The 16,636-nt window shown below is 47.9% G+C and overlaps 1 protein-coding gene across 9 annotated transcripts in view; it reads right to left on the reverse strand.

Moving 5' to 3' along the window:
• Window positions 1-2,247: 2,247 nt before the first annotated feature.
• The window catches only part of LOC118365684 (dedicator of cytokinesis protein 7-like), a 60,195-nt gene continuing 45,806 nt past the window's right edge, over window positions 2,248-16,636 (reverse strand). For 3 of the 9 annotated variants that reach the window (XM_052491003.1, XM_052491004.1, XM_052491008.1), the window contains 25 exons: window positions 16,511-16,612; window positions 15,814-15,900; window positions 15,217-15,312; window positions 14,838-14,978; window positions 14,562-14,675; window positions 14,086-14,256; window positions 13,803-13,942; window positions 13,526-13,695; window positions 12,901-13,049; window positions 12,311-12,493; window positions 10,849-10,975; window positions 10,670-10,751; window positions 10,274-10,505; window positions 10,026-10,178; window positions 9,392-9,651; window positions 8,765-8,957; window positions 8,531-8,674; window positions 8,186-8,332; window positions 6,069-6,194; window positions 5,831-5,920; window positions 5,430-5,666; window positions 5,103-5,246; window positions 4,881-4,987; window positions 4,580-4,759; window positions 2,248-3,630 (listed from right to left, as the gene is read on the reverse strand). In XM_052491003.1, the coding sequence (XP_052346963.1) occupies window positions 3,588-3,630; window positions 4,580-4,759; window positions 4,881-4,987; window positions 5,103-5,246; window positions 5,430-5,666; window positions 5,831-5,920; window positions 6,069-6,194; window positions 8,186-8,332; window positions 8,531-8,674; window positions 8,765-8,957; window positions 9,392-9,651; window positions 10,026-10,178; window positions 10,274-10,505; window positions 10,670-10,751; window positions 10,849-10,975; window positions 12,311-12,493; window positions 12,901-13,049; window positions 13,526-13,695; window positions 13,803-13,942; window positions 14,086-14,256; window positions 14,562-14,675; window positions 14,838-14,978; window positions 15,217-15,312; window positions 15,814-15,900; window positions 16,511-16,612 (3,618 nt within the window). In that variant the 3' untranslated portion in view covers window positions 2,248-3,587. The remainder of the gene's footprint in view (window positions 3,631-4,579; window positions 4,760-4,880; window positions 4,988-5,102; window positions 5,247-5,429; window positions 5,667-5,830; window positions 5,921-6,068; window positions 6,195-8,185; window positions 8,333-8,530; window positions 8,675-8,764; window positions 8,958-9,391; window positions 9,652-10,025; window positions 10,179-10,273; window positions 10,506-10,669; window positions 10,752-10,848; window positions 10,976-12,310; window positions 12,494-12,900; window positions 13,050-13,525; window positions 13,696-13,802; window positions 13,943-14,085; window positions 14,257-14,561; window positions 14,676-14,837; window positions 14,979-15,216; window positions 15,313-15,813; window positions 15,901-16,510; window positions 16,613-16,636) is intronic. The other 6 variants (XM_052491009.1, XM_052491006.1, XM_052491010.1 and 3 more) reach the window with 3 other exon arrangements.

The following is a 16,636-nucleotide window of genomic DNA, read 5'->3' on the forward strand; positions in this document are numbered from 1 at the left end:
TAATGGCTCAGTGTGACTTATAGAATTATAGCCTAATGCAAGGGTGACCTAAAGTCCGTCAGCATTGCGTTCTTTCCATTCTTTTAAAAAACATGTATCGGTGACTGCGCATGGGGAATATGGTCCCCGTAACATGACGTCATACTTTAGTCTCCCCTGGAATCTACCCGTGTTTTACAGAAGACTAAATAGTCGATTGAGGGACGTAAATGTGGTTACTGTTGTAGAGAATGGATACACCACAGCTATATCACCGATTGATTTTATGCCTAAAAAGGGTCGGTGTGTTTTTATTGTATATCGTGATACATACCAATAACGCACACTAAATCCATAGAGTGGGTGTTTACTTTGGCAGACAAACATTACGGCTACAATGTCAGGCAAACCGACACAGGAAATTAATTGCACGATGAAAAATAACAGAAAGGGGCGCATACGCCGACATCAGGTTCAAATAGAGATCTGAGGGGTCCGCTCTGCATCACCTGGCCAGTAATTAGGGTGGTTCATGTCTGCAAAGATGCGTCCTGAGAGCCAGATGACTATACCCGTTCAGTTGCTCCAGGATAACCCATCCATAGCCTATTCATAATCCACTCGAAATGGAACGTTACATCTCATTTAAAAAAATAAATAAAGCAATAATATGCCATATGTCGATACACATAAAAATTAGATACCCATCTGCATTTCTAACACCATATATTACAGGCCTATAGCCTATCAATTAATAAACGAAGGTGTTTAATCATTTAGTTGTTTAAACATTTCCCCTGCTGGCTAAATCCAGTCCTGGGACTCATATTCCCAGGGTAGTAAAACCATGTGTCTAGAATGATTAACCCTCTCAAGGTTATATACAGTACAGTGCTTTCGGAAAGTATTCAGACCCCTTGACTTTTTTCACATCTTGTTACATTACAGCCTTATTCTAAAATGGATCAAATAAAATTCCTCATTCATCTACACACAATACCCCATAATGACAAAGTGAAAACCGGTTTAGAAATGTTTGGAAATCTATTTAAAATTAAAAAAAAAACAAATACCCTATTTACATTAACATTCAGACCCTTTGCTATGAGCTCAGGTGCATCCTGTTTCCATTGATCATCCTTGAGATGATTCTACATCTTGATTGGAGTCCACCTGTGGTAAATGCAATTGATTGGACATGATTTGGAAAGGCACACACCTGTCTATATAAGGTCCCACAGTTGACAGTGCATGTCAGTGCAAAACTGAGCAATCAGGGGAGAAGGGTTTGGTCAGGAAGGTGACCAAGAACCCAATGGTCACTCTGACAGTGCTCCAGAGTTCCTCTGTGGAGATGAGGGAACCTTCCAGAAGGAACCATCTCTGCAGCACTCCACTAATCAGGCCTGTGGTAGAGTGGCCAGACTGAATCCACTCCTCAGTAAAAGGCACACGACAGCCCGCTTGGAGTTTGCCAAAAGGCACCTAAAGACTCTCAGACCATGAGAAAAAAAGATGCTCTGGTTTGATGAAACCAATATTTTACTCTTTAGCCTGAATATCAAGCGCCACATCTGGAGGAAACCTGGCACCATCCCTACGGTGAAGCATGGTGGTGGCAGCATCATGCTATGGGGATGTTTTTCAGCATCAGGGACTGGGAGACTAGTCAGGATCGAGGGAAAGATGAACGGAGCAAAATACAGAGACATCCTTGATGAACACCTGCTTCAGCGCACTCAGGACCTCAGACTGGGGTGAGGGTTCACCTTCCAACAGGAGAACGCAAGGGTGGCTTCGGGACAAGTCTCAATGTCCTTGAGTGGCCCAGCCAGAGCCTGGATTTGAATCCGATCGAACATCTCTGAAGAGACCTGATAATAGCTGTGTAGCAACGCTCCCCATCCAACCTGACAGAGCTTTGAGAGGATCTGCAATACAGGTGTGCCAAGCTTATACCGTCATATCCAACACTCAAGGCTGTAATCGCTGCCAAAGCTGCTTCAACAAAGTACTGAGTAAAGGATCTGAATACTTCTTTAAATCTCATATTTCCAGGGTTTTTTTATTTGATAAATTTGCAAAAATTGATCAAAACCATTTTTTCTTTGTCATTATGAGGTATTGTGTGTAGGTTGAAAAGGGACAAAACAATTTGATCTTCTTTTAGAACAAGGCTGTAAACGTAACAAATGGTGGAAAAAGTCAAGGGGTCTGAATACTTTCCCAATACATTGTATATTAATCAGCACTGATAAAAGCAGACTGTTACGATTGAGAGAACATTTTAATAGAAAGCAGTACAAAAAAAAAAGAAAAGTGAATAAATAAAAAAAGTTGTTATTTTCCTGACTGGTAAAAAAAATGCAGTTTTGTGGAAATACAATAAACAGAGGAAATACAGTAGTTACAGACGTTGGTACGTAGGTGCGGCAGTATGAATACAGTATAGTGCAATACAATAAAGGAGACGCAGTCCAATACAGTAGTTAAAAAGACCTACATTATGTTTCCACCAACCACAGGGTTGAAGATTCATTCCAGAACATGTGGAGTGTTTGTCCACACACGGAGAGACGGAGAACGAGAGAGAACGAGAGAGAACGAGAGAGAAAATGTCACTGCCAGTCTAGCAGTGCTCACCATGTGAACATCAGTGATGCGACAGTGTTTTTGGTCAGTGCAGGAAAAAATAACATTTCACAGTGTCACCAGAGGCCATTTGTAAGGCTCCCTCTCTTCCCCAAAGCCACATCTCTCCAACCTACAATGTGTCCATTGTATGTTGATCTAGAGCAGGCGGGCCTCTAATGATCAAAATGTCATACTTCGTCATAATGAATTCCTGTCCTGATACAGGGTGTATGAAAGGGAGAAGTCAGTAGTGAAAGAATGTCAGTTATTTGGTATGAGGATCGTTGGTTACAGAACGACTCCCCGGGAACATTTAATGACTACGTCTGGCAGCAACTGGTCCCCCACCAAAAAAATAATCACACACAAATTCACTAAGGCCACGAAACAGGCCTGCTAGACCACACAGTGTAACCACCCAGGCCCGTCCACAGCAAACATGACACATACACAAGCAAATGGAAAGAAGCCTATATCCTGTGCAGTCCGGGCAAGACACACACTCAAACACAAACTTCCAAGCGCACACATTCAAACGTGGCCCAAAACAAACACACAATTAGGGAAGCGCCCAGGAGCTGTTTTGGATTCTCCAGTTCAGGAAAAGCTACATTTAAACTGAGCGCAGATGAACAGAGAGGGAGAGGCATCACTCTGGCTCCTCCTCAATGCAGAGAGACTCCTCCTGAAAGCTGGTCTTTGTAAATGCCCAGGACAAAGAGAGATGGTCCAAACGACTATGTTTACAGTGCAGATAAACTTCCAGTATAAACAGAGGGAGCTTTTCCTATAGGAGTGTGAGAGACCGAGGGGGGGGTTGGAATAACAAGCTAGGGAGATGGAGGAGGATGGTGTGAGTGTTGAGGATAGACTGTTGGTGTGTGAAGGGGTGGGGGAGACAGACAGACCAGCTGAAATCAAGAGTATGTCTCAAGCTCTCGGTTTCCACTCCGTTGACGAGGTCTGCTGTGCTTTCAACAGTCCCCCCTGCGGAGACTGGACCTACTGAAGGAATTTCTGTGGAGACATAAAAAGATCAAAAGACAGATTAAAATGCTGCTATCTGGATGAGGGTTTTTGCAATGTGTGGATGAAGGAGCCTGTTAATTGCTGGTATGGTGTATGTGATTCTGTGTTCTGGCAGGTGTGGCTGTGCTGTATCTGGCTGTGATTAGAAATCATCCAGCCCTTACATAAGACACGCAGCTGGCTCCAAAAACACCCAGTCAGAAACCAACCAACAATGTGCCGGACGCTTTGCAAAACAGATCTGCTGAGATGATTGAAGCAGCAGCTGCATTGTGTGCGGATGAAGGGGTCCTACTATAGTGGTACTCAGTGGGGCGTGATGCTTGTTTGTGTGACTACGCGTATGTAAAGTGTCGAGTTTCTACGGTGTTTTTCAAAGCAGAGGCTGGCAGTGGGGTGTTCAAATGGATTAGCTCACAGCGTGTGTGTTTGCATCTGTGTGTGTGTTAGACGGTGTCCAGTTACTATTGTGTAGGCTGTAGATGTCAGTGCTCTGTAGAGCTGGATGCACTCATGTTGTGTGTGTGTGTGTGTGTGTGTGTGTGTGTGTGTGTGTGTGTGTGTGTGTGTGTGTGTGTGTGTGTGTGTGTGTGTGTGTGTGTGTGTGTGTGTCCATGCATGTTCATAAGTGTGTGAATTCAGTTTCTTGTACATAGACATGGAATCACTGGTCACGTTAATAATGTTTACTTACCGTTTTACTCATCTTATATGTATATACTGTATTCTACTGTATTTTAGTCAATACCACTCAGACATTGCTCGTCCTAATATTTACATTTTCTTAATTCCATTCTTTGCCTTTTAGACTTGTGTGTATTGTTGTGAATTGTTAGATCCTACTGCACTGTTGGAGCTAGGAAAACAAGCATTTCGCTACACCCGCAATAATATCTGCTAAATATGTGCACGTGACCAATAAGATTTGATTTGTAACCTTTGTGTAGCAGACTGAAGCCCTGCAGCCGGCAGTGTCCTGTAGAGCTGGGGGATCTTGCGGGTGATGAGAGGTCCCAGAGACTCTTTCAGCTTATTGTAGTTCCTCTCCATTTCCTTGTGATACTCTTTCTGGTCTGGACCAATCAGAGTCTTGTTCTTCCTCAGGGCATCCTCACACCTGCAGGAGAGGAAGGAACACACACACAAGGAGTCAAAGTCCGTTCACTGGGTTATTGAACCGTGTGTGTGTGTGTGTCAGACTGTCTAGTCCATGTACAGACTTTGCAAGGTGTCATCACCTCTTAGTGAAGTCTTTAAAGCAGAGGCGTAGTTTGTTGTGATGACGGTACAGCTTGGGGTCATCAGGAATGTCAGAGAGAAAGACCTGGGCCACCTCCAGAGGGCCCTGCACATGAGAGACAGAGGGAGCGAGAGAAAGAGAGAGCGAGCGAGCGAGCGGGTTACATACACACTCCAACATGTCAAACACACAAAGGGATATTACACAACACACACAGTACCTGGTTGACAGTAGTGCCCACAGAGCCCTGCAGCACCATCTGTAGCATCTTGGCGTCGGCAGGCTCCTGGTGGGTAGCGAAGGCCAGCTCCTGGGTCTTCTTCTGCATGTCCTCTATAGCCACCTCCATGGGCACCAGGATGATCTGGAGAGAAGAGGGGACAGCGACATGATCATGTGCACTGCTTCACTGCTAGTGGATTAAGCTACTGTTATGTACTGTAAAGCTCAATGAGCACCTGGAAAAACACTGCTAAATATAAATCCCTTCACTGTTCACAGTGCTCACCATGTTTCACACTAGTCATACATGTACACAGTGACCCACCTCCTCTTTGTGGATGACGTTGACGCGTGTCTTGATGTAGGGGAAAGCGTGGGACGTGGTGAGGATGGACTTGCGTTTGTACTGCTCGTGCAGGTCCCCGTGGGCGCGCCCGTCCAAGGTGAAGGGGGTGCAGTACATGAAGGTGCGCAGGTTGTAGTTCTTGTCAAAGTAGGTGATCCTCTCCTTCAGCTCGTACGTGTCGAAGAAGGGCTCCACGTAGGTGATCTGGAGGTAGGCCTGACAGACATACAACACATATATTAGCACTGGAGGTAGGCCTGAGAGCCACGCAGATATACAACACATAGATCAGTACCACGGGGTCATTCCTCACGTCCCCGTGTGAAAACCGCAACCCAAACCTTCAGTCGTTTCTCTTTCTGAGACTTTGGGCCTTATACCTTATTGGGGTCCAGCTTGTTCTTGTCCACATGGTTTGAGTCCTTGATAATCTCCACCACATCATCTCCAAACCGCTCAGCATAGAACTCCTGAACAAGACGTAGAGAGACACTCAAAAGACTGGTATCAGCTTATAAACACATGATCCAGTGAGTTACAGAAATGATCACTGACGAGTTTGGGTGTAGTATAAATGATTATTTTCTTGTCCTCCTCGTCATTCTCCTCAGACCGTACCTCTAGTCTGTAGGAGATCTCAGCCAGCTTGGTGATAGAGGGCTCCTTGTACACAAACTCCTGCTCATCCAGGTCCCCAAAGCGACAGCCGTAGAAGCCCACCCGGAAGTAGGTCCCAAACATCCTCTACACACTATAGAGATGGGCATGAAAGACAGAGAGGGGGGAGGGGGAAGAATAGGAAAACAGAAAACAGAGATTACTTTTAGAGTCACTTAGTCTAAGTTGTCCTAAATTGACATGTTACAACCAGGGCTCTATATGCGACAACATATTTTGCTGTGCGACTTGAAGTTTTAATTTGGGGGTGCCTTCGTAAAGTATTCACACCCCTTAACTTTTCCCACATTTTGTTATATTACAGCGTCATTCTAAAATTTATGAAATAGATTCCTCCCCTCAAATCTACATAAAATACTGATACTTAATAATGAGACTTCTTGGGTATGACGTTACAAGATAGGCACACCTGTATTAGGGGAGTTTCTCCCATTCTTCTCTGCAGATCCTCTCAAGCTCTGTCAGGTTAGATGGGGAGCATCGCTGCACAGTTATTTTCATGTCTGTCCAGAGATGTTCGATTGGGTTCAAGTCCGGGCTCTGGCTGGGCCACTCAAGGACATTCAGAGACTCGTCCCGAAGCCACTCCTGCGTTGTCTTGGCTGTGTGCTTAGGGTCGTTGTCCTGTTGGAAAGTGAACCCTCACCCCATTCTGAGGTCCTGAGCGCTCTGGAGCAGGTTTTCATCAAGGAGCTCTCTGTACTTTGCTCCGTTCATCATTGCCTCGATCATGACTAGTTTCCCAGTCCCAGCAGCTGAAAAACATCCCCACGGCGTGATGCTGCCACCACCATGATACACCGTAGGAATGGTGCCAGGTTTCCTCCAAACGTGATGTTTGGCATTCAGGCCAAAGAGTTCAATCTTGGCTTCATCAGACCAGAGAATCTTGTTTCTGATGGTCTGAGAGTCTTTAGGTGCCTTTCTACAAACTCCAAGCGGGCTGTCATGTGGCTTTTACTGAAGAGTGGCTTCAATAAAGTGGCATGTTGCAGAGATGGCTGTCCTTCTGGAAAGTTCTCCCATCTCCACAGAGGAACTCTGGAGCTCTGTCAGAGTGACCATCGGGTTCTTGGTCACCTCCTGACCAAAGACCTTCTCTGTGGTCCTTCTGTAGCACAGTTGGTAGAGCATGGCGCTTGTAACGCCAGGGTAGTGGGTTCGATTCCCGGGACCACCCATACGTAGAATGTATGCACACATGACTGTAAGTTGCTTTGGATAAAAGCGTCTGCTAAATGGCATATATTATTATTATTATATTATTCTCCCCCAATTGCTCAGTTTTGCCGGGTGGCCAGCTATAGGAAGAGTCTAGGTGGTTCCAAACTTCTTCCACTTAAGAATGATGGAGCCACTGTGTTCTTTTGGACCTTCAATGTTGCAGAACTTTTTTGGTACCCTTCCCCTGGGAACATCAGTGCTACCAAATAAATTTTTTAATTTAGAGCCCGAGTTAAAACATTGAAACCATATGCTACCACAGCAACCAGTAAATACACCCCAGAGAGTTGGAGCCAGTCAATCTTGTGCAACTGTTTAACACAACTATGTATTGGTTAAGTGTGTGAAAGTGTGAATGCAATACTGTGGTTTGAAAAAGTGTTGGGGAGAGTTTTATTCCATTTCACTCACCAGTTAGGAAACATCATCCAGAAAAGACAGGAAAGGCAGGGAAACCACGGGGAAGAGAAATCAAATATTATTGTTTAAATGCATTTATAAACTGGGTGGTTTGAGCCCTGAATGCTGATTGGCTGACAGCTGTGGTATATCAGACCCAATACCATGGGTATGTCAAAATATGCATTTTTACTGCTTTAATTACATTGGTAACCAGATTATAATAGCAATAAGGCACCTCAGAGTTTGTGGTATATGGCCAATATACCACGGCTAAAGGGCTGTATCCAGGCACTCCGCGTTGCGTCGCGCATAAGAACAGCCGTTTGCCGTGGTATATTGACCATATACCATACCCCAGCGTGCCTTATTGCTTAAATAAACTCAATATCCGTTAAGTTACACAAACAAACAGCATATTTCATTTACTTTACCTCCCATCCAGAACTCTGGTTGTAGATTTTGTTAAAGGCGTCCTGCAACTTTCCATGGACAGTAGCCAGCTTCTTGAAGTCTCTGTTGGCCTCGTGGACCGGGAGTAGGATCTTATACACCTCGTTGATGGCCTCGTACATGGAAGCCTGCAGGGGAGATACAGTATGAAACAGTGAGAGGACAGTGAGAAGTCTACCTACAATTCATATATACATTACAAAAACCTGGCTTTCTCTATGTGAACATACAGCTCTGACTATTTACTAGGTGACTCAAAGAGAGATTCAAATGTTATTTATCACGTATTTAAGGACATCTCAATGTAAATAAGACCTGAGTAATACCATGTGGAAGGAGGTGGCAGCTTGCTCCAGCAGCCCCACCAGCCCCACCTCGCTGAAGTACTTCCCCGCACAGATACCCTCCTCCTCCGGGGACAGGATGTCATCAGACACCGCTGACTCCTCCAGAACATTAGATGAGATGTGCTACAGCAGGTAAGGGACATAACAGTCAGGAAAAGACTAAGGTTTTGAGGTATACTATAAATGGACAGAGAAAACACACACACTCCTGACCTGGAAGGTGACACAGCCAATGGGCAGGTAGCGGCAGTCCTCCAGCATGTTGAGGTACTCTGCCACCAGGGCGGCGCTGTGCACCAGGCAGTGGGCTGCCTCCGCGTGGTTCCCTCTCTCAGAGTGCTTCCCCGCCATGTTCTGCAGCCACGTCAGGCGCAGGTCAGGGGAGTTCTGGTAGCCCTTAGCGATCCTGAAGGTGGGGGGTGGGGGGGGGGAGAGAAAGACAGAAAATCAGGGCGGTAAAAAAAATAGCTAATGCAATCCAAGCCGGGCCGGCAGGTAGCCTAGTGGTTAGAGCGTTGGGCCAGTAACCCGAAAGGTTGCTGGATCGAATCCCCGAGCTGACAAGGTAAAAATATGTCGTTCTGCCCCTGAGCAAGACAGTTAACCCACTGTTCCCCGGGCGCTGAAGACGTGGATGTCAATTATGGCAGCCCCCCCCGCACCTCTCTGATTCAGAGGGGTTGGGTTAAATGCAGAAGACACATTTCAGTTGAAGGCATTCAGTTGTACTGGCTTGGTATCCCCCTTTCCCTTTGGATGTCTCTTTACTGAGTTTGTGGATGTGAATGTGTTTGAGAGAAAGTGGTTGTGCCGATGAGACAGCTGTTGAATGTGTAATACCTGTACATGAGATCAATGAGCATCTCAGGGTCCTGCTGGTGCTCCTTCATCTTGACTGTGTCAGTCAGAATCATGTGCAGATTGAAGACCAGATCCTGGACCTGTTCTGGGAACGGGGAGTCCCGTAGCTCCAGGTCCTCCTCTGCGTAGGTCAGGATGGTTTTTAGGGAACGTCGGAGGTGCTCCTCATTGAAGTTCTGAGATGTCCCCACCAGGGAGGACAGGGACATGGTGACCTGCATCTTCACCCGGGCAAAGTTCTACACCAGAGAGAGGATGAGTCAATACTCAAGACTACAGAAGGGTTGTGACCAATACAGAATTCCACAACATGTCAGTTGATGGTGTTGAGACTGAACTGGAACCATCTTTACTTCTATTCTTATCGCATTGTTGACAGGTGAACCTGCAAGTAAGCATTTCATTATAACGTATACACCACCTGTATCCTGTGCACAGGACAAATATACGGGATTTGATTTGCATTATTGTGGGAAGATCTTAGCCTGGAAATCCAAACTGAATTCAATCTTCCTTTCACTTATTGTTTCATTTCATAACAGTTAAACGGAGTGTGAATGCAGTTTTGTCTTTCCGGGCTATGACACGTTTCTTCTGTATGAGTGAGACTCACATTGCCGATCTCAAAGTTCTGCCTCATCAGCAGGTAGAGGGAGGCGGAGGCCTGACTCCGGACAGAGCCCACACTACTGCTGCAGTGGCGGAGCAGACGCAGACACAGGTCAGCACACAGCTCTGTGTCCTCCTCAAAAAGCATCTCTGGGAACTACACACACAGGACACACAACACTTAATCCACACACACACACACACACAAAGAATTTATGTGTGTAACTAACATACGGGCGCAAACACACACACCTTAAAGACCAGTCCCCTCTGAGTAGTGAAGCAGTGCTGCAGGAAGAGGGCACTCTGACTCCCTGCCATGCTGTGGAGGAGGACTCTCAACACCCCGCCCAAAACACTCTCCTTCAGCTCCGACGCCAGCACCGTCTTCACTATGATCTCCAGCGTGTCCAGGACGACCAGAGAGGCTTCAGTGGCCAGGTTTCCATCCACCACGGACTCCTGCTCCGTCTCCGCCTTAGTTCTGCAACGAAACAGGGTTTTACAATCCCTCAGACACACACAAATACGTACAAACGTCGCTATACAACGTGCCTACACAAATACTGAACACAGACCGTTGATGACAAGTTCTATCGAGTCATTGGTCTACCTCGGCATTAATCTGTGCATATGGCGGGGACCTACTTGTCGACTCGGTCTGTGTTCTGTCTCCAGTGAGTGACGTTCTTCCGCCATCTGACATTCTCATTGCCATATGGACTCCGCTCTGAACAAAAACAAAACATAAGGACACTTGTAACAACCCCAAAGGGACATTGCATGTAGAAAATCTCAAACTATGAAGGCCCATCCGGTGCTGGTACCTCTGCAGCGACGGACCATCTCCTGTCGGGCTCCGATGGTTCCCAGTATGGCCTCCTCGAGACGGGCCTTCATGTCCTGAGACTTCTTAAACGTCAGGCTGTTGATACGCTCCAGAGCCTTCTTCCCCTGGGACAACCAATCAGAGATGGAACGGTCAGAACGGCTATAATAGGAGGTATTCAGGTATGAGAGTCCAACAGGGGTAACAGGTGAAGGATGAGAGGTGCAGCAGGTCTGATCAGTGAGGGGGGACAGAAGTGGTGCCTACCTTGTACTCGAAGCAGGACACCGAGAGGTGCAGCAGGTCTGATCAGTGAGGGGGGACAGAAGTGGTGCCTACCTTGTACTCGAAGCAGGACACCGAGAGGTGCAGCAGGTCTGATCAGTGAGGGGGACAGAAGTGGTGCCTACCTTGTACTCGAGCGGGACACCGAGAGGTGCAGCAGGTCTGATCAGTGAGGGGGACAGAAGTGGTGGCTACCTTGTACTCGAGCGGGACACCGAGAGGTGCAGCAGGTCAGTGATCAGTGAGGGGGGATCAGTGAGGGGGACAGAAGTGGTGCCTACCTTGTACTCGAAGCGGGACACCGAGAGGTGCAGCAGGTCTGATCAGTGAGGGGGACAGAAGTGGTGCCTACCTTGTACTCGCGGGACACCGAGAGGTGCAGCAGGTCTGATCAGTGAGGGGGACAGAAGTGGTGCCTACCTTGTACTCGAAGCGGGACACCGAGAGGTGCAGAGGTGCAGGGGGACAGTGGTGCCTACCTTGTCTGATCAGTGAGGGGGACAGAAGTGGTGCCTACCTTGTACCGAAGCGGGACACCGAGAGGTGCAGCAGGTGATCAGTGAGGGGGGGACAGAACTCGAAGCGGGACACCGAGAGGTGCAGCAGGTCTGATCAGTGAGGGGGGACAGAAGTGGTGCCTACCTTGTACTCGAAGCGGGACACCGAGAGGTGCAGCAGGTCTGATCAGTGAGGGGGGACAGAAGTGGTGCCTACCTTGTACTCGAAGCGGGACACCGAGAGGTGCAGCAGGTCTGATCAGTGAGGGGGGACAGAAGTGGTGCCTACCTTGTACTCGAAGCGGGACACCGAGAGGTGCAGCAGGTCTGATCAGTGAGGGGGACAGAAGTGGTGCCTACCTTGTAGCGGGACACCGAGAGGTGCAGCAGGTCTGATCAGTGAGGGGGACAGAAGTGGTGCCTACCTTGTACTCGAGCGGGACACCGAGAGGTGCAGCAGGTCTGCAGGGGGACAGTGGTGGTCTGAGTGGTGCCTACCTTCAGTGATCAGTGGGGGACAGAAGTGGTGCCTACCTTGTACTCGAAGCGGGACACCGAGAGGTGCAGCAGGTCTGATCAGTGAGGGGGGACAGAAGTGGTGCCTACCTTGTACTCGAAGCAGGACACCGAGAGGTGCAGCAGGTCTGATCAGTGAGGGGGGACAGAAGTGGTGCCTACCTTGTACTCGAAGCAGGACACCGAGAGGTGCAGCAGGTCTAGCAGCCTGTTGATCTGCAGCACAGAGAGGTCTGACACCCAGCTCTCCAGCAGCGCAGCGTCTGCGTTCTTCAGGACCCACAGGAAAGACACTAGCAGAGTCCTACTGCACTCTGCCGACAGAGAGCTGCACTGACGACCAGCCTGGGAGGGAGATGAACACCCACATTAGGGCTAGGAGTTTTCCCTGATGTCACTTTGCAAACTACGTCACTTTGCAAACTACGTCACTTTGCAAACTAAGTGGATGAGAAAGAGTGTCAGAGGAGCTCATGAGCAGTGAGCCATCTACAAGTAGTGAGGGGTAGTTCAGTATGGAGGCTGTCATTAGAAGGCATGCTGTACCCCCTCTGGTGTTGTGGATTTGCCCCATGCTGGTACTGTACCTTAGTGTGGAAGTGTACTACAAAGGATCTCAATAACAGGGGAGGGAGAAAATAAGTTCAATCGTTACCAGGGTTACTGGAGTTACTAAAAATGCCTGAGATATGAAAGCCTGAGGCAGTAAGCTCCACACAGCAGAGGGGGGATGATGGTTTCTCATTACTCACCACCGTGGGCATGGTGAAGTTGGGAGCTTTGGCATGCGGCAGTGGGGAGCCAGCGATCGCCATGGCGACAGACTGACTGATGGTTCCGTTGTCTGGGTCCCCGTCGTCTTGCATAGCGGGGGCGTGGCGGCCCCGGGCGGGAGAATTGTCTGACAAACACAGGAACAAAACATACTGCTGATTCTATCAACCTAAGCGAAAGTAACTAACTAGCATGCAATCTCCCACCTCCAATCAGGGTTTAAACACAATGCCACATGGTCAGAGAAGAGGAAGATGATGCTGGTTAACCTACAGCAGGGGTAGGCAACTAGATTAGGCCGTGGGACGATTTTTGTTGGAGCGGATGGTTGGGGGGCCATAACATAATTATAATAATTTATACACTGCGAATTGACCACAACTAAGCCCAAAAAAAGATTGTATTTGAGAATAACAATATTTCATACATTGATTATATCTTTTTTATTTGTGGGAATACTTGGGAACAGACTTCCTAAATTCATTCCTGGTGATTGGACAGTGTTTTTTTTTTTTTTTACTACCCCCCAAAAACTTGCTGGATATTTTTGGCACGTTTTTTTGGCTTATTGCCGACCCCTGACCTACAGAGTGTCCTTCTCACCTGTGAAGTCATGGAGCTGGGGTAGGGTGTCCATGACGATGGGGATGAGGGGCAGGTAGAGCTGGGCAATGTGGGTTCGCACCTGGGGGTCCGTGTAGCGAGGGTCCGCATCATGACTGCACATCAGAGAGTGGACTGCACTGATGGCCTTCTTATGCAGGAAAAACACCCTGGGGGAGACTGAATGAGTCAGTACGTGCCGTGTGCGTCTAATGTGTGTGTGTGTGTGTGTGTGTGTGTGTGTGTGTGTGTGTGTGTGTGTGTGAAGCCTCCTCACCCCTCCCCATCAGGCTCCAGGATGAGGGATAGTTCAGTCAGCAGCAGGCCAGACAGGAAGTGTTGCTGTCTGAAGGGGACGGAGAGCTCAAACATACTGGCCACACCCTGGTCCTGGTGCATACTGGAGAACGCTGAACCCTGAGAGAGGGAGGGAGATGGATGGATGGTGAGAGGAGGGAGAGGAAGGACTTTCTAGCAAGAGTATTACTACAGATGTCCGCAGATGACAAAGTTGGCCCATGGTCAAGATCACTGTGTTGCCTAGTAATGAATGGAGCTACCTGGGAGGTGGTGGAGGAGGTGGAGGGGGAGGGCGAGGCGGGGGGGCTGAGGGTGGAGCATGGTAGGTTGAGGGTGACGTAGTGCTCATGGCTGCACACAATGCGGGTGAAGTCCATTCTCAGAGCAGTCAGAGAGCTGGGGTTCTGGGCTGTGTGGAACTTGTTGGCAATCTGGCACACACAGACACAGACACACACAGAGACATAAGGTTCAGGTATGTGTAAGACAACATATTCAGGGATGGGTTGCAGTAAAAGCAAATGATGTCATGTGTGTTTGTCATTTGTGATGACTGACAGTGGGTGTAAATACTGCCTTGTATTGTGGCAGAATAGTGACACTGTCTGTATTCATGTTCGTACGTGCCTGTTTGTAGTAGAACCAGACACTCACTGTCTGAGAGTGGGTGAGTGGGTGTCTGTGTTTATCGTTGGAGCGGATGACAGGACCTGTGTGTGTGTGTATGTGTGTGTACTTGTTTGTAGTAGGAGCGGATGAGGTTGAAGACAAAGCCCCGGTCCATGAGAGACAGCAGGTCATTCAGGAAGAAGGCCAGACTGCTGTTCAACCTCTCCACAAGCTCCACATCCTGAGAGAGAGACAGGGAAGGAGTGAGAGAAAGTCTGTGATTAGAGAATATGGGAAGGGCTAAAAGGACAGAAGTTATACTTTGTATTCCCTAAAAAAGGGAAACGTGACTCCTACGCTCTGCAATTCCGTTCTAATGGCCCTTGGGTTGTGGCCACTGTACCTTGTGGTATCGCCCTGCTACATCAGCACTGATAGCCCCCACTAGAGCAGCGATGTCATCCACAAAGCGGTCTGGGAAGCGCTGGCGTCTGGGAAGGTCTATCCGGGAGGACAGGAACAGGTGGTGGGACATACTCTTCGTCTGGGAGAGGAAGAGGGAGGGAGGAAAAGAGGGATCACTGATTGTATCTAATTCTTCAAATGAACACTGGCTATGTAAAACATCACATTCCTTCACGCTTTTCTCTGAATGACAAATTTGACCAACTGTTAAACCCATAAACGGCCTGTGTGATGAGGACGAGTGAGTAAGATCAAGATCTCATGAACGATGCCATGCAAGACACAACAGTCATCATCCTCATCATTCAGATACGTACCATGAGCTGGAAGAAGAACCAGGCCTGTTGCAGTGCTGCCTCCCTCACTGTGCTGGTGCTCACCACCCACTGTAGTGCCAGCTCCTCATGGAGCAGCTACACCAGTTAGTAAACAGAATCAGAGAGAAACACCCAGACACCACGGTTAGCAACACAGTGGCTAACGCAGGAAAAGCTAGCTGAAATACCCAGGTAAAAATGTGAACGTGTGAAAATACTGAGCTAACACCAGTACCATACAAGCTCTCATAAAAAGGTAGGGGCTGTCTGTCTGCTAACACACACAGTGTTAACACTAATATTCTAGAACACTAACAGGTCTTATAATGTAGGCTTATTCTGGGAGATCCCAGATAACGAACTTTACTCATACCTGGCTTTGATGACTGTGTCAACATTTAAAAGCTGATGCATTAAACAACTACTTATCTCTCTCACACACACACACACACACACACACACACACACACACACACACACTTACAATATGAACTGATAAGCACCTGTGTGTGTGTTACACATTCTGACAAACACAGCATGGGTGAGGACGGACAAGGGTGTTAATATCGTGTTTTAGACAGTGTATGACAACGGTACCTTCTTGGCAATCTGTCTTGTTGGAGCTGAACAGAAGGTGGCGCTGTCCACAAAGGCAGACATGCGATTGCAGCCACGATCACTTGCCTGACAAGAGTAGCGGAGCGATGGAAACACAGTGATGAAGACAAAGAGCAGGAGTCAGCAAGGTGGAAAAAGACGAATGAAAAATACAAGAAATGTGATGGATGGCTAGAGGACTTCCTGGACTCAATTGACTAGCTTGGATATAACTGACGTTAGTGCCAATTGAGGTTCAGATGTCCCATGCGGTTGGTAGGATGAAATGTGATCCTAGTGAAAAGCATCATTGTGAATTAACGAGGCTGAGTCGAGCTCAGCCAAGGAGGGCGAAAAGGAACAGACCAATGACAGACAGACAGCTGACAAAACGGGCCGTAGACAAACACACAGCGCAGCAGCCACATAGGAGTGGAGGAGGGAAGGGCAGCGAGGAGGGTGTTTGTTGGGTACGGGGTGAACATGGGGTTTGTTCTGGTGGCCAAAGCGTTACAGCATGTTCAGATAGAAATGTATCGGGTAGAAGAGACGCCATTGGCTCGTGTAGAATAGGGAACAATGTCCGCTCTAGTCATTGTATTTCTCTCTGCAACGTTCTGAACAATTCTCGTTACTGAATGAACCGGCACCCATGGAGGAGGGGTAGGTAGTTGAAGGGAAGGAGGGTTGTTGGCACCTGCTTGAGCTCACAGGTGAAGTTGGGGTTCCGGCGTAGCACAGCTCTGGAGCCCCCGGGGGCATAAGCAGAGTTTACCCAGGAGTGGGAGCGGTCTATCCCCTGAACATCATATCACATCAGCCA

This window comes from Oncorhynchus keta, chromosome 32 (genome assembly GCF_023373465.1).
Source record: "Oncorhynchus keta strain PuntledgeMale-10-30-2019 chromosome 32, Oket_V2, whole genome shotgun sequence".
Taxonomy (NCBI): domain Eukaryota; kingdom Metazoa; phylum Chordata; class Actinopteri; order Salmoniformes; family Salmonidae; genus Oncorhynchus; species Oncorhynchus keta.